Below are 23,225 nucleotides of genomic sequence, written 5' to 3'. Positions count from 1 at the left end.
TTATTATTGTGCGTTCACGTCTAGAAAAGTGAAACCAACATCTAGAATGCAGCCAGCACTCTTAGTGGATGAAAAGTGTGAAATTCTAATCACTTTGGCACATCTGGTCTGAGTGTATCAGATTTATCGCCACGCTATTCCTTTAAGGTATGGCCGTGGTAAGTGAGTGACTAACACAGATGAGTCCTAAACAAAATCAATTGCTTTTTATTCTTTGGAACACTGTGGTTTCACTTTCACATTTAGCTTCTGAAATCCCACAAAAGTTTAAACGACTAAGACACAACACAGAAATGTTCTCTAGTGCATTCCCTGGTGTGTTTTATTTATTTAAATATGTGAACATGCGCACGCTTAAGGTACTTTTATTCTATCTTAGACCCTGTCGTAGTTTATTTGCCATTCGCTGTGATCTCATTACGAAAGTTATTGTTCTGACACCCGCGCTGAAGGTTACGCCCTCGACGTGGCTCTCAGCTACAATAAAACCTTCGTAAAAATGCCTTCATTAGAACATGGTCCTCATTAAAACGCGCAGACGGCTCGGTGGACGGTAATGAGGGTGGGGTGGGCTCGCACTCTCCAGCAATTAGACCGCTAAAGAGGTGCGTTTTCACCTCTTTCTCCCCACGAAAGGCTTCAAACTGGCAGCTCGGAGCCCGACGAGTGGGTGTGGTGAGGTCAGACATGTCACCTGAATTTGCCATGACAACTCTTAGCTCTGCCAATCACGGCCTCGGCTTTGACCCTTTACCTTTTGTTTTAAATGCGACTCACAGGGGTCCCCGTTGTTTTGACATGTGTTATGACAATATTTTGCTTTTTGTGTTGCCTGATGGTCATGTTTTTACATGCGAATTTGCCGAACGGTATGTATAATGCTGAAACCTGTCGGAAACGTGGTCAAGTCTTTGTTTTAGTTTGATGGAGTTGTTTGTGGTTTTGTGTGGAAGCTAATGTCAGTGAAATGATCAGCAGCTTTGTTTACTCGACCCTACGTAGCCCACAGTCTGCCGACATCTGTTCCGCGCACTTAATTAGCCGATTACAGCGAACGCGCACATCTTTGTTAACAATACGGCAAGCCGATTTGACACAAGGTTTGCTGCAAATTAATTTTCAGAAGTCTTGAATTAGATATGCGAATAGAACCAGCATATTTCGTTTAATGAAGTTAAAGGGATGGTTCTTCCCAAAATGAAAATTCTGTCGTCATGTACTAACTCCCAAGTTGTTCCAAAACTGTATCATTTTCTTTGTTTTGCTAAACATAACAAATTAAATAGCAATAATGCTCTGGAGCACCTAGTCAATGGTGCACCAGAGCATTTTTCTTTTTAAATATATATTTTTTGTGAACTATCACTTTAATGCATGTTATAATGAATGCACTTTGTGACACTTTTTTCCGTTTAGGGAAAATGTTCAAGCTTTGATTTCAAATCCAGTGTTTCTTTCTGTGGTTGACTTAACCGTCCACATTTGCAGCTTTTTTTTCCTTTTCCCTTTTCAGCGGTGCGAAGCGAAACGTGTCGCACTTTTGTTTCACCGCGCATCACACTCTTTAAATTTCCTTTTAAGAAATCCACCGCCACCGAAACGTCTCCCCTCATCATAAAGGGAAATTAGTATCACGCTTGTAATTGCATGTTCTGGTTGGCAGACGAGCAGCGAGCTGTGCGCGTTTGACGAAGTTCTGCCCCCTCAGAGCAGGGGTGCTTTGTAAGGAGTTAAATTGGATGGTTAATTCGGGTGTTATTTACCCTGTAATTCATTAGCTTGGCCCTGCCATTGGCAGCGGGCAGGCTGTAATTTCACGCTTCGCAATAAAAGATGTCTCATAATCTGCTTCATTTAGCACCGAAAGAATTTAATGAAATTAACTGCAGCCCTAATTAAGACGGTGAATATTAAAGACCTGCTATCAAGCCTTTAACGAGTGTGACACGATCCGCCTTCTATGGGATTGGAAAAATATCATTTCCCAGGGAAAGGTTGTCGATGCTCCAAGCCATTTTGGCCGAGATGGCATTTTTTTCATGCACGCTAACCTCCCGCAAATTACATTTTTTTCTGCTTTTCCTGTATAATTTTAGATGGAAAATAATGTATCCCAATACACAAACATCAATCAGGGACCCTGTTTAGATTTGGCTAATCTCTTGTTGCTAGGCTTCTATTGCTTTAAACTTTCAGGGGAGTGTCTCAGACGCTCATTCAATTCCTCAATGACCTTGATGTGTTATTGTTGTAAGCCGACAGCGCCACATGACCGTTTCCGGTTTGTGGGGTGTATTTTCAGCAGACTGGGACTTTTTAGCATTATTTAGTATTATTTAGTTTTGAATTACATGCTTTTGTCATATACAGTATGTCTTAACCTTTTTGTTTTTAAACTTGAATTTGGTTATCAATTAGTTATTTACAACAGTGGTTCTCGAACTGGGGGCTGTGGCAAGATATATACAAGGGAGCCACAGTTCAACCATCAGAAAAATACGACCACCGACCAAAATAATTGATTTTCTAGCATTGTATAATTTAATGTTTTCAGATTCATTAAAATTCTAAGTTATAAGTTATAAGTCTAAAGTGTTTTGGGGGGGTCACAAAGCAATACACTGTACACAAAGGGGGCCTTGCAACGAGAAAGACGGACTTTACGGTACCTTACGGTAGAGCATAGGACAGAATATTCTGGTTTGGCAAGTGTTGCCATTTTCAACATGTAGCTTTAACAAAATAGTAGATTTTTCTTAATTTTTCTTTCTGTTTTTATGGAATTGAAATGTTTCACATAAAAACTTTCTTGGCATTATTGACCCACTTTGAGCCAACGGCGTTATTAGCTGGAGGCAAAACAAAGGGGAAAATTTGAGACGGCCAATACAAAGCAGCACAGATTCGGCTACATAAGGAGTTTAAAATAGGATCTTTTTGTGTTGTTAGTGCCACAATCGACCGAATACAGTCTCCAATTTGACATTTTAACACATACCTGATGCCATTGCCAAAACAAAGCACTGACGACAGCTGTAGTTAAACACAATAAAACGAGCGGAGTGAACAGAAACGATCACAAAATTCCTCGCGTTAGAATTTTTCACGTAGCGTTAACTTTTGAACACATAGGATATGCTAGTTAGCTTTGTTAGTTAAACAACCAGCAGTTAACTATTGACCAGAAACTAAACATAAAGGAAACTGTTTGTCATCACTTTTGCGTTAGATGTCACAATTGCATTAGTATAAAGGGAGAGGGAACAGCGAGGAGGCTCATGTTATGTGTCAGGTTTGTTTTCAAGTAAACGTATCTGCTAACGTTTGCCACTGTTAGTACACGCAGGCATCTATAGATGTATACGCTCTCAGTCTGGAACCAGTGTGAGTGCATACAGGTCGGCCAGGGTCCATGCGTTAAAGTTTACTTTTCCAAAAACAAATGCAATCCCAGACAGTGAGTGACTTGGATTTAAAAAAAAATTGAGCTCTTTCAACATCAGTCCCATACTTTATTTTCTCAATCCTGCATGTTTTAAAATGTTAGACGGGCAAACACTTTGCTTCCGATGAACATGCCTTTGTATTAGGAAAGACTTAGGAAGGTTTTTTATGTAGACAAATAAAGATCATTTTAGATGTTTAATTGCGACTTTGAGGAATTGGGATCGTGAGATATCATTTGCGTATAAGCTTCACCTAGGTCAAAAATCATGTGATAAGCTGCTCCATAGGTGTCATGTGATGCACTTGAAAATCTAGTGCAGGCCAAAAGACTGAAGAAATACATTTTGACCAGCAAATTGTGGCTGGTGTGACAGTTTGTTTTTATTGAAGCAAAAACTGTGTGTTTTCTTCTCAGTGTGTGCCAGAATGCATAATTTACATGTTAAAATTCCAGTTTTTGTCTTATGGCGAGGATGCCCCCTGATGTTTTGAACAATGTTGGTCATCCAACAACATTGGCCCCTATTAACTTCCATTGTATGGACACAAAACCTCTGAGACATTCCTTAAAATATATTCATTTGTGTTCCATGCAGATTTTAAATGACAAGACCGTAAATAAATGATGATGGAGTGCGTATGTTTGGGCAAACTAAAATAAAAAGTGCTGTATTAGTTTATCGTTGGTCCATGTTAACTAATGTAGGTATCTTATTCTCATTTCTAAATTCTGGTTCCATTTGGGTTTGTCAACGTGTGAGTGTGTTCTAGGGATTTCCTGTCGTTCAATGATAAATGTCTTTTGGGGGGGGGTTGGCCGGGGGTGTCGTCTTGCTGCCTGCACCAGCCAGATCAGATGGCCGCAGTGATATAAGACCTCCAGATCTCACACCGCGTCACTCACGCTGCTCCACTTCCCTCCTACATGCACACGCTTGTAGTCACTCACACTGACAGGGCCAGAGGTGAGCTTGTGTCAGGATGACACACTTAATTTAGCCCCCTTCTCCATGGAGAGCCAAAGAACAATAAGGCCGGCGTGAGCAAACACCCAACTCTTTGTTAAGCGGCTGTCCGGCACGGTTGTGCAGGAGACGGATCCTGTCCACCACACTGACTCACTGACTTTGTTCAGAAAGAAAAGAAGAAATGGGAAGAGCTGAATGAAATGGATAACGCACTGATAACAGTTCAGATTGGCCTCTTTTATTGGAAGAGAATGCCACAGATTAGAAGCTATTGTTTGTCCGTGAAGTTTGTCCGGTTGTGATCTCCGCTCTCCCCCCAGGACAAACAAAAATGAGAAACCGTGATTCTTTGTCTGTGTTCACTCAGTCTTAATTGTTATTCTTCATTTGGGGTGCTTAGTGTTGCTCTTTATTGGACAATTTAACAACTACTCCTATTGACATTCCACTACAGACCATAGGTGCAGCAGTTAACGGCTTTTAACCGCATAGTGCTTGAGATGAGATTTCTTTTTTGACCCCCTGGGATTCAGGTTTGGGAGACCTTGCAGGTTGTCAGGCACGGGACGGTAAAATAGAGGCAAGTGGGTTGTCACTGATCTAAGCCTTAAATAATGACCGATTACTCGCATCAGAGAGGTGACGTGGCTTTCAATTAGCCTCTCATGCTGAATGATGGCTTGTCATCTTCCCAGCGGATGGACAAAATTAATATACCTACATCCAAACCATGCTGAAAAAGCAGACACAGCTACCTAGAACAACATGGCAGCGCTGGCTAGCAAGGGGACCCCTGCTGACTTCCATGGGGGGCTCAAGATTGGACAAAATGAGCATTTAAATAAACTAAAAACAAATAGATATTTTTCTATTATATGGCCATTTTTATGATAAATAAACACTTTTCCAGTCAATATCAAATTCTGAAATATTTTATTGGCCAAAAATTGAGGGGGGCTTTGAATATTCTTGAATGCACTGGGGGGACCCTGTTCTAGAGACCACAATAAAAATTATTTTGTTCTTTCTGTCGTTTATCTGTTCTTTGTTTGTCTCGTACAAACATACACACTCTTAAAAAAAGAGTTATTCTTTGTTAATGAAGTAATGGATATTCACTTTGTGACAGATTGGCTGCAAGCGGCAGTACCCATGTTAGGAAATTAAAAAGCTTGTCGACTTGTGTTTACCACTCAGCAGGAGAGTCTGTCGTTATTTCACCTTGGAAGCACTCTTTTATTTTGAGAACAGGATCTGGGGTGTACAGATGTGTAGACGGACCACATCCACAGCTCCAGCACCCCGGGCCATGCTGATCTCAGAAGAAAAGAGTTCCATTATCCAATCTCAAATTAAAGGGATACTGCACCCTAAAATTATATTTCGGTCATCATTTCGCCCCCAAAAAAATGGTTCAAACCTGTATACATTTCTTTGTTCTGATGAAAGATATTTGGGAAAATGTTAGCAACTGACATTTATGGCACATCATTGGCTACAATAGTAAAAAAAAATGTTGAACAGAAACTGAGATATTTTAAAGAATTTAGGAAAGCGAACCGTTCTGGGGCACCTTTAGCTACCATTTTAATGTTTCCTACTATGGTTGTCAGCGATGCCCCAGAAATGTCAGTTGCTAACATTTTTCCAAACATGTATCTTTTTGTCGAGCAGAACAAATAATTCAGACAGGTTTGGAACAACTTAGGGGAGATTTGTGAGATTTTTAGACGGAGTATTCATTTAAAAATATATATTACAAGTATATAAATCAATATATGTTGAAGATACTCATCTTTATAGTATTTCACTGTTGAGGTTTATGCAATTGTGCTGGGTTTCACTTCCATCATTACAACCCGTTAATTTTTTCTTCTCCAGACCGTGTTTAGATATTACCGCATAATTATGCCAGTTTACTGATGTGTGACTCTGAGGGATCATGTCATTTTTTTGGTCGGAAATTCAGAACAACAAGAGATAAACAAGAGAAAGCGTCAGAAAGTTGCTCTGGCGTTGCACGCTCTGGTACAGCCAGGGCAAGAAATCTATTATTATCCCTCCCGTCTGCGTGTTAATGTTTAACAAGTCCAGCGAAGTGACACGCCGCCGCAGAAGCGTAATTGCTAATCAGCGGACAGTTTTATTCTCTTCTTGCCTAATGAATTTGGCTGAAATGAGGTGTGGGCGGCCGGCCCTTAAACGGCCAGTCAGCCGCCACTGATGTGCGTAGGAGAGGAAGGGTTAGTGTTCGTGTCCGAGTGCTTGTGCGCTTGCTAACACCACAAGAGGGGAATTTGCTCCTGTAGATTGTGTTGTGTGTTTTTTTTCTTGATGTCCAAAATGTGTGCACACAAAGTCTAATGTGATTGTTTTGCTTAATCAAGAGTTTGTGATGTGGTGTTTCCCGCTGTCTGACTTTAAAAATAGTCAGTTCGTGAAATTCTGTAAATATTTTAATGTATTTTTTAATGTATGTAATATCCACGTTGCTTTCAAAGGTCCAGTGTTTGAAATTTAGCGGCATCTAGAGGTGAGGTTGCGAATTGCAACCAACGGCTCACTCTACAAAGTTGTTTTCGATTAAGGCATCTCTCACATTAAAGAAGGACTAAGGATAGGCTTAAGCCCCTCCCTGGAAGCCGCCCCATAGTTATGTGTATTATATTGCTGTTCTGTCAATAGATCCTCCCCCCAAAAAATACACATTGGACCTTTAAAACATTGCTCTCTTTGTTTGAGAACTCCAACATTAAATCATCCATTGGTGCGAGTTTGGGGAGAAACTGTGTGTTTGTTAATCCATTTTGTGTTTTTTGCTTGTCAGGGCATGTTGCTGAAAAGAAGCGGCAAGTCGCTGAACAAAGAATGGAAGAAAAAATACGTCACACTTTGCGACAACGGTGTCCTCACCTATCATCCCAGTCTGCATGTGAGTACCAGCACACATCCACGCCCACTTTCAGCATTCACATTAAACGTGTTAAATACTCCTGCATTCACTGTAACATCAAGCTTTTTATGTCCCTCGCCTTTTCACTGACATTTAAGGAATTATTGTGTCCGCCTCAGTAAGCATGTGTCTCTGATACGCTCTTGTCCCTAATTACCAGCTCATTTGTTTGCACACGGCTGACGCTGTTGATGTGTAATATTACGACATAATGGCTTGTCATAATCACCAGCTCAGACGACCTGTTTGCATACACACAAATGTAAATGGCCGTCCTTTATCGGTTGTTCTGTCTCTCTGGCTTTTTTGGAGTGCAATTAGACTTTATTGCTAGCGCTGATCAATCCCAGAGTTATTCTAGGAATGTCGCACAGGAGAGCATAGTTTAGATCGATTCGTGAGTTGGATTACGCAGTGTAACAAATTGTTGTTTCGCGCTTCATTTATAGTTCTTGTATAAATATTGTAGTCATTTTTTTATTTTCGTGTAGAATCAATGTCTTTGTGTATAATTAGGTTATATCATAGTTCATAAGTACATTTTGAGCTTATATCATTAATTACAATGTATCGGTATATCACAAATAAACTAAAACTATGCATATGTTCACATATTTAGAAAATTATTTTCCAACTGTAACTGTAGGACAATTCTAGACATTTCTGTAGCACAGGGAAGGTGGGATGAAGCTATGATGGGTGACAACGTCAGTAATTTGGTTTGTGAGGACAGTATTAGTCGTAAAAGACAAAAGAAATCAAATGTACACTTCTGAAGTTTGAACAACCGGTTTTTAGTAACCTGTATGTTGAACTGTTGTTTTGAGAACAGTGTTATGCCAGTACCTTCGTAATTTCTGCGTACGAGTAATAATACCAAAATGTATAAAAAAAGTGTGAGTACCTTTAATGGTAAAAACAAATGATGTTATTTTTTTATTCAGCATGTTAAACTTTATAAAGAAACTGCACAAACTAAAATTATTTTATACATTTTAACAGATTTAATAAAGATTGATATGTATGAGTCATAGTTCTTGGCATAGGTATGAATTTAAGCCAAATAAAAAGATTTGTCTAATTCTGTGAAATACAGACAAATCCAAAGAAAACGTTTTTATTTGCATGAATTTCTGAAAACTGAAATGGAACAAGCTAGTCAAAATAACAAATACAATGCTCTCTGATTTTGAGCGCTTCGTATTCCTTTTTTAAAAACGCAATACAAATTTTTTGTGTGTGTATATTTTAGAAAAGGTTCCGAAATGTATAGTTGACAGAATAAGCCTGATTTTGAATTACAGCTTTCAAGCGTCTTTCACAACTTGCCTTTGGGGGACTTTGTCATTCCTGAGGTTTGATTTTGTTGAAATTCAACAGACACTGGACTAAAAGGTTCCACTATACATGTAGAAATGGTGAATAAAAGCAAAACTGAAGTTGTCGGATGTTTCTTTTTGGAGCTGTATATATTACACGGCGATCCTTTAAAAAACAAATTCACACAAAATCAAAAATGTAATTAACATAAACCGTTGAAACTTGCACTCATTTATTGTCCAATTAACAGCTACATCTGTGGGAATTAGAGGAAGTGTTGCGCCCCCCTCCTGTCTTTGGCTATGAACAGGTTCCTCTCATCAGCAGGTGTCTGCTACACAGGCATCAATTAAAGTGTTTGTGGAGGCTAATAGGTTGAAACTCAATCAGGGCTCGTAATTGCTCAACTATGTGAAAAAGAAATCACATTAATGTAGCTGATTAAGTGGATTGCTATAGATGTCGCCTAATTAGGGAAAATAGTTGATCAGTGTTTACATGCGTTACAACCATTGCACAGCTGTATGTTAATGAGACAGTCCCATAAACGTTCACCTTTTTACTAAATAAAGGGCCGTTTTATCATTTTTTGTGTTTAATAGAAAATACAAGTAGTTTATTACTCCTAGTAAACGGTAAGCGTAAAACAGCATGTATGCAATTAAAAAAAATTGCATTATAATTGTGTAATAACTTATAAAACACACATTACTTATTAAAAGTTAGAGACACTTGACTGAAATGTTTGTCTTCCCATAATGAACAGGCTTACATAATTCTTTTGCGGACAATTTTTTTTTATTTCTATAAAGTAGAAAAAGTAAGATTTTATTAAAATGTATTTTAAGTGGATGACTTTGACTGAATAATTTTAATAAGTATAAACAAATTTAATTACCAAACGTACATTTGTTGAAAACAGTTGAATTTACTATTATTATACAATGGGGTAAATAGTATTCTAAAATAATACGGAGAAACATTTAATCTGTCGGACTCTATATTTCCTTTTGAGTATAAAACAATAAGCTAGGTTTTCTCACAATTAAACAGCATGAATGAAAACAGGATTTAATGTGTAGCAAAAAATACATCCACTCTTCAATAGAAATTCATTCGAGAATTTAGATTAGGGTAATGCACATACACATTTGCCTATTTGTCTAAATAAATGCGTTCACAAGTTTATCACTTACCCTCTAACCACAGGTTTCTAGAAGATGACACTTAATTTGTGGTCAGTTATTCACTTGCTCTTGCACATCCTTAGTTTGGTTTTACGTTAGAGGCTGTAGTGTTTCGTCATTCAAAAGATTTATTTCTCAGGAGCGTCACATTTTTAACGGACATCTGCCTCTCAAGTGCGCTGAAGTGTTCCAACTCTTCACATCTGAGGACTTGAACTCCCTCAACTAAATCCCTCGAGTGGTTTGCCATCCTTTATTTTAAATCAAGAGTTACATATGGGCCAATTCCCTGAGTAAACGTTCTAGATGAGACACAATAACATGCGCACTTCAATAGAGAAGATACATAGAATCTTTTGACTTAATGAGCGAGGGCAAAGCTTGGAGAGATCGAGCGTTCCAGCCAGAACTACTGTACATCAGCTGAGTGCCAATCATATAACACAAAGCCCCAAAATTCTGTGTATGCGCAGCGGCAAGCAATTTGAAGCGCAAGCAGAACGTGTCCATCCCTCACTAGAGGCCAACAAAAGGGCAATTCAAAGCCAAGAGCTCTCAACACGGTTTAACAAGCCACAGGAGAGCCCTTCAGGAGTGGCGGGCCAACAGCTTGCGGCTGGTAATTGCATCCCTATTAGCATTGAGTAACTTTCATCATCATCGCAAGCAAAGCCACGCGCAAATCCAGACGACGCGGTAGGAATCCAAACACACGCTGCGATGGCATGCTGTGATCCGTGGAAAAGGATAAAGGGAGGCTCGGAGGAAGATTTTACATGTCGTACATGGCTCTATGTACAGAGCGTACTTTGTGCCGTGAATACCAAATATATTAATATTGATCTCCTCACCTCCGGAGGGCGAGCAGAATGAACTGCGAGCTGACAACATGAATTTAGCAGACACTTTTCATCCAGAGTTTTTAGTGCCATCGCAGTAACCCTTTTGTCATTTTTAGGATTACATGCAGAATGTTCACGGGAAGGAGATCGACCTGCTTCGGACTACAGTAAAGGTTCCAGGGAAGAGGCCCCCCAGGGCCATCTCTACATGTGCCGCCCCCAGTCCCAAAACCAACGGGCTCACCAAGGACATGAGCAACCTGCAGCTTGGACAGACACCGGGTAATGTGATCAAATGTTTTGCATTTATAAAAAGACCATATAACTCTTAAATATATGCGTGTATACACAAAGACATAAAAGTTTTTTTAAAGGTGAAGTGTGTCATTTCCGCATCACAAAATGGAACTTTGAACATACTCCAGCTGCCATTGGTCAGATAAATGAAGAGCTTCTCCCGATTTTCCACCACTGTAGGGGCCATTTTAACTATAAAATATATATAAAATTTTTAATAGTATATTAATTATATTAATTAATAACTATTTTGGGCTGGTCATGATGGTCATGTGAGACAAAGTTTTGACGAAATTTCTTTATATTATTAATCAATTATAATAAACATGGTCAATTCATTAATCGATTGATCATTAATACCGCAAGACACACATGCGCAGTCCACATAATAGCATGTGACTGTAAAAGATGTACAGTACCATTTTAAATTTAGAGACATTTAACCTATGTTTGTCATGCTCTTAAAAATCTTTTGATCTGGCGGCATATGTCTGCTTGTTTAAAATGAGTTATGAGTAAAACCTTTGACGTTTTTCTGCAGTCTGCTCCATGATTATTACATAAAATTGTGCCAAGTTAATTAATCGCAATCAATACGATTAACTGGTTAAATTATAACGATCGATTAATTGACCATTGACTAACTGTTAACATCCCTTGTGACATAAATAAAACAAAATAAAATATTATCCTAACGCCAGCACGATCGGCCACAGAACTGACCGTTTTAATTAGCTACAGAAATAAACAATTATGTATTATTTAGTTATTTGTATACTCTCACTCAAAAGATCAACAGTCCTTAAGCCCCCCAAGGAGTGTTAAAGACCCTTCACATGCACACCCGCACGCACAAGCACCAGGAGGGCCAAACTAATAGCATGAATATTCAGTGACCCATAATACATGTACTAATTACTGTCATGAATATTAATGCAATCAGAGCTCGTTCGCCAGTCAGCCAAGTCCGAAATGAGCACTAATGAGGGAGAGAGGAGGGAGCTGCAGAGGAGAAAAGAGATAATTCACTCAGCGGCGGAGCAGGGAAAGCTTTTGCGACGAGACGAGTCGGGTCACCAACACGATCACAGGCACCTCTGTCTTAACATCTCTTTCTGTGAGAGCTCCAATTACGCACAGATCCTTTGGAGCACATCTTCATACACTGTGTGTGTTTACGTGAACGTGTGCGGTCCCCAATCTGCCCTCCCGCATCGAGCGTTTATTTTCCTCCAGTGCCCGTCGATGTAAAAATGTAGTTTATCAGGCCTCCCGTGAAGCGCGGTCAGCTTTTGCCATTTACCCAAAGGTGCTGGCGCTTGATTTATCCGCTACAATGGAGATTAAATTGAGTCCTGACATTTCATACAGTCAAGTTTGTAACGGACCAGTGGAGGCCCGTGGGTACACCTTTATGCAACAACATATTAAAAACCAGAAAATATTTATTGAATGCTTTTTTTCACAATGGCGAGATTATATTGTGGCTGTAACTTCTGCGAATGATGGTTGTACAGAATCTGAAAATGACATTTCTTTTGCCTTTTTCATCTTTTTCCGAAATACTATTTTTGGTTGAAGGTTTTTTGTAGCTGAAATTTCGATGCATCCCTAAACAAATGACAAATATTAAAGAGGTAATCTGTAACCTTTTGCCATCCAAGTTTGAAGCATAACATTACAGGTTACTTTACGTACTTGTCTTTACATACGCAAGGTATGATGTCATCCTGACATTTCCTCTGAAATTTCAAAAAATGTACCTGGGTCAAAAAAGGATTTGCTTATACTTAAAAAGTCACACATTTCTGCCTTAAAGTTATTATATCAGGGATAGTTGTCAATCATTTTACTTTGGTATGTAGGGCTTTACCTCATTTCTGGAGCTTTCAACCTTACCAGGTTTCACACTTACAGCCACATACCAAAAAGCAAACATTATGTTATAAATGACTACCAACAATTAAACAACAAAAATTATTTAAAACTATATACACACACACACACACACACACACACTATATATATTGTATATACAGACGTGCTCAAATTTGTTTGTACCCCTCCACAAAAAAATGAAGAATGCACAATTGTCTCTGAAATAACTTGAAATTGGCATCCACCATTGTTTATCAACCATTGTGTGTCTCAGGTTTGATGGGTGCCTTCTCCAGACTGCAAGTTTCAGCTCTTTCCATAGATGTTCGATAGGATTCAGATCAAGAATCATAGAAGGCCACTTCAGAGTAGTCCAATGTTTTGTTCTTATCCATTCTTGGGTGATTTGAGCTGTGTGTTTTGGGTCATTATCCTGTTGGAGGACCCATGACCTGCGACTGAGACAGAGCTTTTTGACACTTGGCAGTACATTTCACTCCAGAATGCCTTGATAGTCTTGAGATTTCATTGTGCCCTGTACAGATTCAAGGCACCCTGTGCCAAATGCACGAAGCAGCCCCAAAACATTACCAAAACTCCTTCATGTTTCATTGTAGGTATGGTGTTCACTTCTTTGAAAACTTGATTTTTTTCGTCTGTGAACATAAGAGCTGAAAAAGCTCCAGTTTGGACTCATCTGTCTAAAGGACATTCTCCTAGAAGGATTGTGGCTTGTAAATTAATTTAGCAAATTCCAGTCTGGCTTTTTTATATTTTTCTTTTAAAAGTGAAGTCCTCCTGTGTCTTCCATGGAGCCCACGTTTGCTCAAAAATGACAAATTGGGCGATCAGAAACTGACGTACCTTCACCTTGGAGTTCAGCTTGTATCTCTATGGCAGTTATCCTTTGTTCTTTTTCTACCATTCCCACTATCCTTCTGTTCAATTTGAGGTCGATTTTTCTCTTGCGGCCTCACCCAGGGAGGTTGGCTACAATCCACGGACCTTAAACATCTTAATAATATTTTCAACGGTTGTCACAGGAACATCAAGCTGCTTTGAGATGGTCTTAGCTTTACCATCCTTGTCTGTTATTTTCTTTCTGAGCTCCTCAGACAACTCTATCCTCCTATCCTCTCTGGTCCATGTTCAGTGTGGGCCTCACAATGGTACCAAACAGCACAGTGACTACTTTTCTCCGTTTAAATAGGCTGAATGACTGATCGCAAGATTGGATACATGCGTGATACAAATTTATCACTATAATCCAATGATGTATTATCTTTTCTAAGGGGTATCAACAAACGTGTCCAGGCCATTTAAGAATATCTTTCTAGAATAAGCAATAATTCATCTCTTTCCAAAGCTTCTTTGGTTTATTCTATGACATACCAAAGGCATGCAAGTATACATGAAACAAGCTTTTAATTTTATCAATCTTCACGATGAATGATGCAATATTTCTATGAGCTGTAAGGGTACCAACAAATTTGAGCACTTCTGTATATATGTATGTGTGAATAGTTTGCTTCCAAAATCCAAATTCCCAAATATGTATTTTTATCTTTTTTAATTTGTATTAATTTATTTGTGCATTCCAGTTAATATCAATCAAGCTGCGGTTGGTTTGTATTGATTTAAGCCATATAAAAACTAAAAGCTAACTAACACAACAAACACAATAAAAACATGATGATATAATAGAAATTTAGATTTCAGAAAAAATCTCATTTTGGTCCCAAAGTCTTCTCATATATATATATATATATATATATACACACACACACACACACACACACAGGTTTTATTTATTTAAAGGAGTATTATAAAAATATTCTAAAATATAAAATACATTTTAGATTGATGTTCATTTTTATAATTATTTTTATTTGTTTGTTTATTTTACAGGGTCTGTGACCAGCAGTTCTTCTGTGTCTCAGATGGCGAGCGGCATCAGTCTGGTGTCATTTAACAGTCGGCCAGATGGGATGCACCAACGCTCGTATTCCGTGTCCAGCGCTGACCAGTGGAGTGACGCCACAGTCATTGCTAACTCAGGAATCAGCACAGGTAGGGTCTTCTTCGAACTGCCATTTTCAAGTTCGAGTTTATCTGTATAACGTAAGCAGAAAACAGTGATTTGTTATCCTTTAACTGTAACTGTTTGTCAAAGTAACATCCATTCAAGAGCAGTACGTAACCAAAAACTCATCTGTCGCCGACAATAGTGCTCAAAACATTTCTCCGCTGTATATGGTCTGTGTTTATCAGACTGGCATTTCTTTTGTCAAAGAGAATTTCTTACATTCCTGTGTTCATGAAATCCTTCAGATTGGAAAGAAATTGCAGTTTCAGTGTTATATTGTGTTATAAATGCATGTACCCTTTGACATCACAGTGGCACTGACAGCTGTCAGGACTGTGTATTTGTGTGCTGGTGAGCTACAATGACATGGTGTGACTTGTCGTTTGACCCCTGCCTGTATCTGGCCCCGTGTTTAACCCTCATATAAAGCTGTGAAACGCTTAAACCCACCCAGATAATGTCCGCAGCAGGGCACCACATACACACAGCTGAGCCACGCATGACAAACACAGCTTATGATGTTCTACATTTATGCGTTTTATTCACAAGCCGTAAGATGTATATAAGTGTTGTGTTTTTTCCATTTCATGAAAAACAGCGAATTTGGTCATCCGAGGTTCTGGGAATAACAGCGACGATATTTAACACTCTCTGTATGTATCAATGTACATATATGTGACAGTAACACTGCAGTAGTAGAGTTTTAGTGTCCGTCACTGGCCGCCGCTTTAGTTTTAGTGATATTCCGTAAGGCTGATCGGACACCGCAGCGATCCGGAGGGCTGTTTTACTGTGATGTTGTTGAAGTGCTTTTGCGCTCCCCCCAGGAACCTCTTTTATAAATAACCTTTCTGTCGGCCTAATGATGTGTCTGTCCGCGGCCTGACTGGATCAGATCTGATGGCTAGATGACGGGAGTGCCGGACGCTGATTGCTTGTCACCTCTCGCCCCGGGAGCTGGCAGAAATGAGATCCTGTCTCTCTTCTGAGACTAGAGAGAAATGGAGAGAGATAAGTGGTTGCGAAAGTAATTAACTGAAGTTCCTCACGTAAATGTCTCGAGTAGCTGCGCTGACATGGAGTTACTTGGTTGGCTAACACATTTTTACTAAACTTTTGTTTGTTCTTTTAGATTGTTTAGGGCACAAATTCCTAACAAGATATTCATAACACTGGTTCTGTTATGCAGAATAACACATTTACAAACAACATGCATAAAAAGTTTAGATCTACAGATTGCTTTTAAAGTGTCATTGTAGAAGCAGGTTGAAGTGTTATAGTGCGGTTCGGGGAGATGCAGCATTTGACACTTGGCTGCGTGGCGTCTGAGCGCGTTGGATCACATCAGGACAGACTCGTTTTGACTGAACATGGCTGCCATTTGAGAAACACAGCTACTGTAATGAGCTCTTTTATTCCAGAGGAAACAAAGCCAAGTCCGTTTAAAAGAGATTAGATCCCCTCCAGTGATTTGGTATCTCTTTGTCTTTTGTCCCGCTCCGCACTGTCCTAAAGACACTGGAAAGCAGTGACATCCCTGTCTCTTTACCTGAAGCTTTAATTGCCCAAGGCAGACTCATAAAAATGTTCCCTCTCTGGCTATTCTTGTTCCCCTTCGCTTAATAATGAGCGACAAACAGCAATGGAAGTCATTTGTGTGTCTCTCTGATTATAGCTGCTGTTCTGGGTGCTCTGGGCACTCTGGGTGGAGGATGGGGTGTACGCTTTTGTCCGACTTGCACTGAGATAAACGCCAGGCTAACCCATGTTGCGTCATACGACTTGAGATGTGTATCAAAATTGTTTTTTGTCTTGACTGTCCGTGTTCCTGTAGCTCAAGTTTTTAAACATTGTCAAGATCATTGGCTTAATTCGCACAACTAATGGAATGTATTGAACCTTTAATATGCAGTAAGTTGGTTTTGATCAAATAGTTGCTAAATTCTGTCTTTCTTTCTTATAAAGCTACATTTTAAAGTTCCCACTATTTTGTAATGGAGTATTGCACTCATAAAAGATTTCAGTTAGTAACCACCAGATCCCTACACTTTGTAAACAAACGTCGTCTTGTAGTGCCATCCCAAAAGGAAAAAAGAAATCTAACGCACCTTTTCTTGATCTGTTCCACATTTGTTGAATGATCTGCCCGCTGCTACAAGATCAGCATATTCTGTAGCTATCTTTAAGAATCGGCTGAAAATGGATCTCTTCCATCAGAGCCTGACCGATAAGTTCTTTCTCTTTTCTACTCTATTTATCCTTAAAACGTAGCTTTGTATACTGTGGTTGGCTATATGAGACCAGTTTTACTGCGCTTACGCTTTTTGTTTTCCTTATGTTGTGCTAATTGCTTCCACAGTTTACCTCATTCGTAAGTCGCTTCGGAGCGTCTGCTAAATCAGTGAATCTCAACCGGTGGGCCTCGGAGCGCCATCTGGTGGGCCGTATAGGCAGTGGTAGACTACGCCAAATTAATTTGCATTTTTAAATTGACACATTTTGTTGTTTTGTAATGATTTAATAAGTCTTATGAATTTACATGTTAATGCATCTTGACTCAACTTTAGTGTTTCTTTAACTAAATATCAATTTATATTTGAATGTCGCAACACCAAACACGTCACAACCTCCGATTGTTTAAACACGTTACTACATTGAAATATAAATTACGTTACAGTAAATTATGTTACTGCAAAATGTCTTGTTTTCTGAAAAGAAAATCAGATGTCGAAGACAGTTCTGTGCAAGCAAAAGCGTTGAAGTGTGTAGCAAGAATTAAGGCCGTGACGTGGTCGTGACAAACGTACCTCCGAGGTGGTAAAGTGCCATGACGGTGGTGAGCTGCCACCGGCGGTAGTGCACATTACTGTGACAAATATAAGTGTAATAAAAAGAATAGTTGCAATCAGGATTGCTATGTGTTACTGAGTAGACCTGCCAAGTCTTTTCTATGATTATACAACAGTTTTCATCCAGCTTACTTGACTAAGTCTGCTACTGTGGCATAAAAGATTAACAGCAGAGTATATGTACTTTTTGAATATTCTGTGTTCATACTATCATATTTGGAAAGGTGATCCTCGGAAGTCCCCGGTGGGCCATGAGTTGCAAATGGTTGAGAACCCCTGTGCTAAATGACTGCATTTAAATTTAGTATTTGTAACTTATAAAAGTAACACAGAGCGAGGGATTGAGGGATGAGATGTAATTGGTCACCGACATTGTTCCAAATATCTTCCCCTTCTGTTTAGCAGAATAAAAAAATATACAGGGTTGGAGCAATGGGATAAATTATCCCTTTGACATGAAAGATACATCAAATCAGGTTCTTTTTACTTGAACATTTAAATAATATAAATTAAATTAGTATGTTATGTACTGTGCTATTCTCCTTTTCTTCTTTAATACAATTCTCTGCTCATCTGCCACCATTTTCTCGTCCTGTTCTCTCATCTCTATTTCTTTCTTCTTTTCTCTGCGTCTCTCCTCCTCTCCTGTCCTGTAGGCTTCTGCTACAACTTTACCTGATATCAAATGAACTAAACCAGCATGAACAGAAATGGCACTGAGCTAGTTGGAGAATTTGAGGGACAGGAGGTTTGTGTGATGGTGAGGTGTGTGTGTGTGAGAGAGAAAGTATGGGCTTGGACAAAAGGGATGCTAGAATGAGGTGGTTAATTGTTCATTTTGGGATGGCATCTTGTCAGCAGAGATAAGTTGTCATGTTTTCCACTCGAGCTGAGACTAAACGATTGTAAAATAAGTTACGGCCGTCCTTGGGGCTGTCTGCTGATGCACGGCGCTGCGAGCGTGTTCAGTGCCAGCTCGAACATCCCTCCTCCTGACCCCTCCCCACATCGGCGCTTTCACTCGGCCTGATATTGATGTGAGCTGAATGTTATTTTATTCTGCCGCTAGTCATGGCTGTCACTGGCGCTTATGAAAAGTGAAGCAGCCTTCTGATAGCCTGCGCCGGAGTATCCAGCCAAACGCCAGTCAGAACTGGCTTTACACGAACGCTAGCCCTACATCATTTAAACAAGAGCGGACACACAATATTCTACTTACACTTGGGCCCACAGGTGCCAGTTGATTCGCTTTTTTAGAATTTAACACACCGGGTTTGTGTGATTTATTAAAAGTAAAAAAATTAACGCATACCTGAGTGTGAATTCCAGTATCTCTCAAGATGCTTGTTTTAAAATTAAACTGTTTTTACTATGACAATGTCATATAACATTAGGTTAGGTATTTGGATATATATTATACATCTAAAAATTTTATTCAGTTTTATTTATATAGCGCTTTTTGCCATTTTCATTTTTGCAATGCAGCTTTACAATGCATTATGTATAATGCTATTAGTAATAATAGATCAATAAATAAAGACAATATATAGTATTGTAGATGGAATATAGACCGTTTCATCGGACGCGCACACCTGGACTGCAGTTATCTTCTGGGCTGTTTGTTTATCGGTCTGGCTAGTTTTTTATAATTATAATATTTATATACTTTATAAATATGAATTGATTTTATTTTATTATATAATAATTGTATTAAAAAAACTATTTGTTGAATTCTGTTGTATGTTAATTTTATTAAATAAGCAATTTGTTGAATGTGTCCAGTAGTTTTGTCGCTTTTAAAGAAAATGTTTGGGACATTGACATCTAGCGGTTGGGCTTGGTATCACAGTCTAAATTCAAAATATTGGAGAGGCCAATTTAGCCAAGTAATGGTTCTTTCCGTCTTCTTTTCCTTGTTATCAGAAATAATCTAAAGGCGCTCTATTGGAAGCTAAAGGGATACTTCACCCACAAATAAAAATTCTGTCATCTTTTACTCACACTCAAGTTGTTCCAAACATGTGAAAATGAGTTTGTTCTGATGAATATAAATAAAGATATTTAGAAGAATTTTCAGGTCTGAAAATGGAAAGTGTCGATGATGTAGTCGACACCGTAGTCGACGATGTCCCAGAACTGAAAATTGCTCAAATTCTTCCAAATATCTTCCTTTGTGTTCACTAGAACAAAGTAATTTGTACAGGTTTGGAACAACTTGAAGGTGGGTTAATGATGACAGAATTTAATTTTATTTCGGGCACGGTAACGTTTGTTTATGATGTTGCGTTGAAACCGTCAATTGGTTAAATCTAAGAATATTCGAAAACTTTGCAAGTCACAAATACATGCGATGTGCTTGTATTTGATTTTAATAACATTATTTTCATATACCTAGCCATTTCTAATAGATACAAGGGGAATGGCATTTAGTGCATTGTTTACATTCTCTCTCTCTTTCTCCCCAGATACTGGTCTGGGAGATTCTGTGTGCTCCAGTCCTAGTATATCCAGCACCACCAGTCCAAAAATTGACCCACCCCCGTCGCCCCATGCCAACCGCAAAAAACACAGGAGGAAGAAGAGTACCAGCAACTTCAAAGTAGACGGCTTCTCTGGCACTGCAGAAGGTACTTCTGATCTCTTTTTCCCCCTCCTGCCTCTCTGCACACACACACCATTCACTGGTTGAGACCTCTCCGAATCCTTTATGAACCTTAAACCATGTCCTGTAAAGAGCAAACACAATATGTATGTATTGTAATGGTAAGTTTCATTTACCGTTAAGGCCTGTTCACATAGTATATATAATAAGCAACTTAGAGCACAACATAAAACATTTGCCGAGTCTGATGCTAACTTTTCTTCTTCACTTTATTTGTGTTGTATTGGAACACTATAAGATTAGGTGTAGCCATGGAAAATGGTTAATCTATGTAGTATTATAGTTACATTTCTGCATAAATTAGTTAAAATGTAATGTCTAAAAATGTTGACTTTTCTTGTATACATGCTTATATGTATCAATCTACAATTAGAATCAAACATGCATACTTACAACAGTATACAGTTACCATATGCTGCGTAAACACGGTTGCTGTCTCTTTGTCACACACCTGCACAAACTCACACTCACATCAAAGTTCTGTGTGCTGTGACGGTGCAGTGGAACAGATGTTTCTGAGCAACAGATGTGTAATGCATTTCCTGCCGTCAGTGTGGATCAGGCAGCTGACGGGCCTCCGTGGAGCGAGAGAAATATGCTGAGTGCATATGATTATTACACACTCGCACAGACAACCCGGTTAAACGCCTTCTGTCGCTCAAACACACGCAGGCTTCACTCGTCACTGCAGCCAGGGTTCTGACACGCTGGTAGATATTAGCTTTTAATTGAGTGTCATTAAACATCCTGTGTGCATGTTTTAGATCATACCACAATGTTTACAGTGTTCTTTATCTTTATGCAGCTGAAGTTAAATTCTAATATGATCAAATTAGAAGCTATTTTAAAGCTGCAATGCATAACATTTTAGTAGTGCTGAAATGATTTCTCGAGTAATTCGAATACAAAAAATAACCGAGGCAATTTTTGTTGCCTCGAACCTTTGTTTAATCAATTTAACTGCAGTACACTCGGAGCACTGCGTTTCCCCACGGACGATTATTACTGACGCACAGCCCGCTAAACTCAGTACATGTTACAGGGCTCTCAAGTCTCACGCATTCAACGTGAGACACACTCATTTTATTCTGCTCACACGTATTTCTCACGCTGATAAATAAGTGATCGCTTATTGAAACGTTGAACTGCTATTTTACTTGGTTTTAGTCTATTTACAAGTGAAACTTGTTTTCCGGCTGCATTGAGTCCATAAAACTAGATGCGGACTAGTGGATGCCGAATCCTGTTATTTAAACATGCCATCTGGCTGTTCTGCGTGTCTGAGTGAATGAACTGCACAGTTTGACATGCTACGCGTTATCCTCACAAATCTGCATCTGCGCTGTATGAGGACATGAACACACAAACTTCACCTCCAGAGTTGCTCTTAGAGTCTATTTCACGAACATTTTATTGTATAAAAATAAGCATCTTCCGACAACCTGCCAAAATATAAGTCTGGTTAACTCTGTATTTTTAAATATATTACTATTAAATAGTAAAAAAAAAGAAACATATGTAATTTACATAAACTAAATGCATCATGCACAAGCTGAAGTTATTTGTTTACCTTTGAAATTATTCTTTCCATTTTTATTAATGTTTCTCATTTATACATTTGTATTATATTGCATTTTTTAATGTAATGTGGCAATGGAATGTTCTAAATGGGTTAAGTTTTCAAAGATATTTATGTATGCAAGTTCGGCAATCAAAATTGTATTTCTTCTCAAAAGGAAACAGATTAGTTGTTATTTTAAGAGACTTATTTTCTCGTGTATATTTAGTGTTGCTTTGATAAAGAAAAGTACTTATTATCTGAATACCCCGATTAATCGATGGAAAAATCAGTAGAATTCTCGATTACTAAAATAATCGATAGCCGCAGCCCTACATTTAAGCAATTACATAAAAAGGAGGGTTCACAACTGTATGCTTTCTCAGATTTGCAACGGAAAGCATGTATTGATTGAGCTGCCGCTCAAGTTTATTTTAGTTGGATATTACCTGGACCTCAACCCACATAAGACAAAACAATTGTCAAGCTGGTCACCCCCAAATTGTATTATTTGTGAAGAGGTTATGTGAAAATCCTTATGTGAAAATCTGTGTGGTTTTTTTAGGAGTCAATTTTTGTTTTGTTATAATCTTACTGTGCATTCTTTTATACAGTAGTTCGTAACGTCCTGACAGCTCTAAAGTGTTGTAAAGTCATCTGTATGTGTGTGTTTGAGGCAGTGAGTATGTTGGACTGATGAATGAGTTTGTGTCACTTCAGAGTGTGTGTGATTAATTAGACTGGACTTGTGTGGGTGGCCGCAGCCTCCTGAGAGTCGGACGATCAGTGCTTCTTTAAATTGTTCCCAATCACCTTTATTGATCCTCCCCCAAAGGAGGCCAATATATTGTCAGTGAGAGAAGAGCTTGTGTGCTTTTGTGTGTGCAGGCGTACACGTCCATAGTTACATGTAGCGTTTCAGAATAAAATGTGCGTTTCAGTTTTCTTTAAAGTGATATACTTGCATTACAATGCACCATCTCCGTCATACTGTAAGCATTAGCATCCGTTCCCTCTGATTTCCTCTATGGTGCCACCATGTGGTGTGGAAGAATTGAATCAATTGATGGTTTTAACAGTAATCACAATTTCTTCTCTTGGTAGTTGTGTTCGTCTGTGGTATGATGAGCTAACAAGCAAATTCTCAGCTGTTTAGAAATTGTGGGGTTTTTCTCAAC

The 23,225-nt window shown here is 38.8% G+C and overlaps 1 protein-coding gene across 2 annotated transcripts in view; it reads left to right on the top strand.

The window, feature by feature from the left end:
• Positions 1-23,225, top strand: part of agap1 (ArfGAP with GTPase domain, ankyrin repeat and PH domain 1) — a 132,270-nt gene that overhangs the window by 86,287 nt on the left and 22,758 nt on the right. For both annotated transcript variants that reach the window (XM_079460481.1, XM_079460480.1), the window contains exons 10-13: positions 7,243-7,347; positions 10,834-10,999; positions 14,801-14,962; positions 20,293-20,454. In XM_079460481.1, the coding sequence (XP_079316607.1) occupies positions 7,243-7,347; positions 10,834-10,999; positions 14,801-14,962; positions 20,293-20,454 (595 nt within the window). The remainder of the gene's footprint in view (positions 1-7,242; positions 7,348-10,833; positions 11,000-14,800; positions 14,963-20,292; positions 20,455-23,225) is intronic.

The sequence above is a fragment of the Barbatula barbatula genome (genome assembly GCF_947034865.1).
Source record: "Barbatula barbatula genome assembly, chromosome: 7".
NCBI lineage: Eukaryota > Metazoa > Chordata > Actinopteri > Cypriniformes > Nemacheilidae > Barbatula > Barbatula barbatula.
The sequence above is the reverse complement of the archived record's forward strand: the minus strand, read 5'-3'. Positions and strand labels throughout refer to the sequence as shown.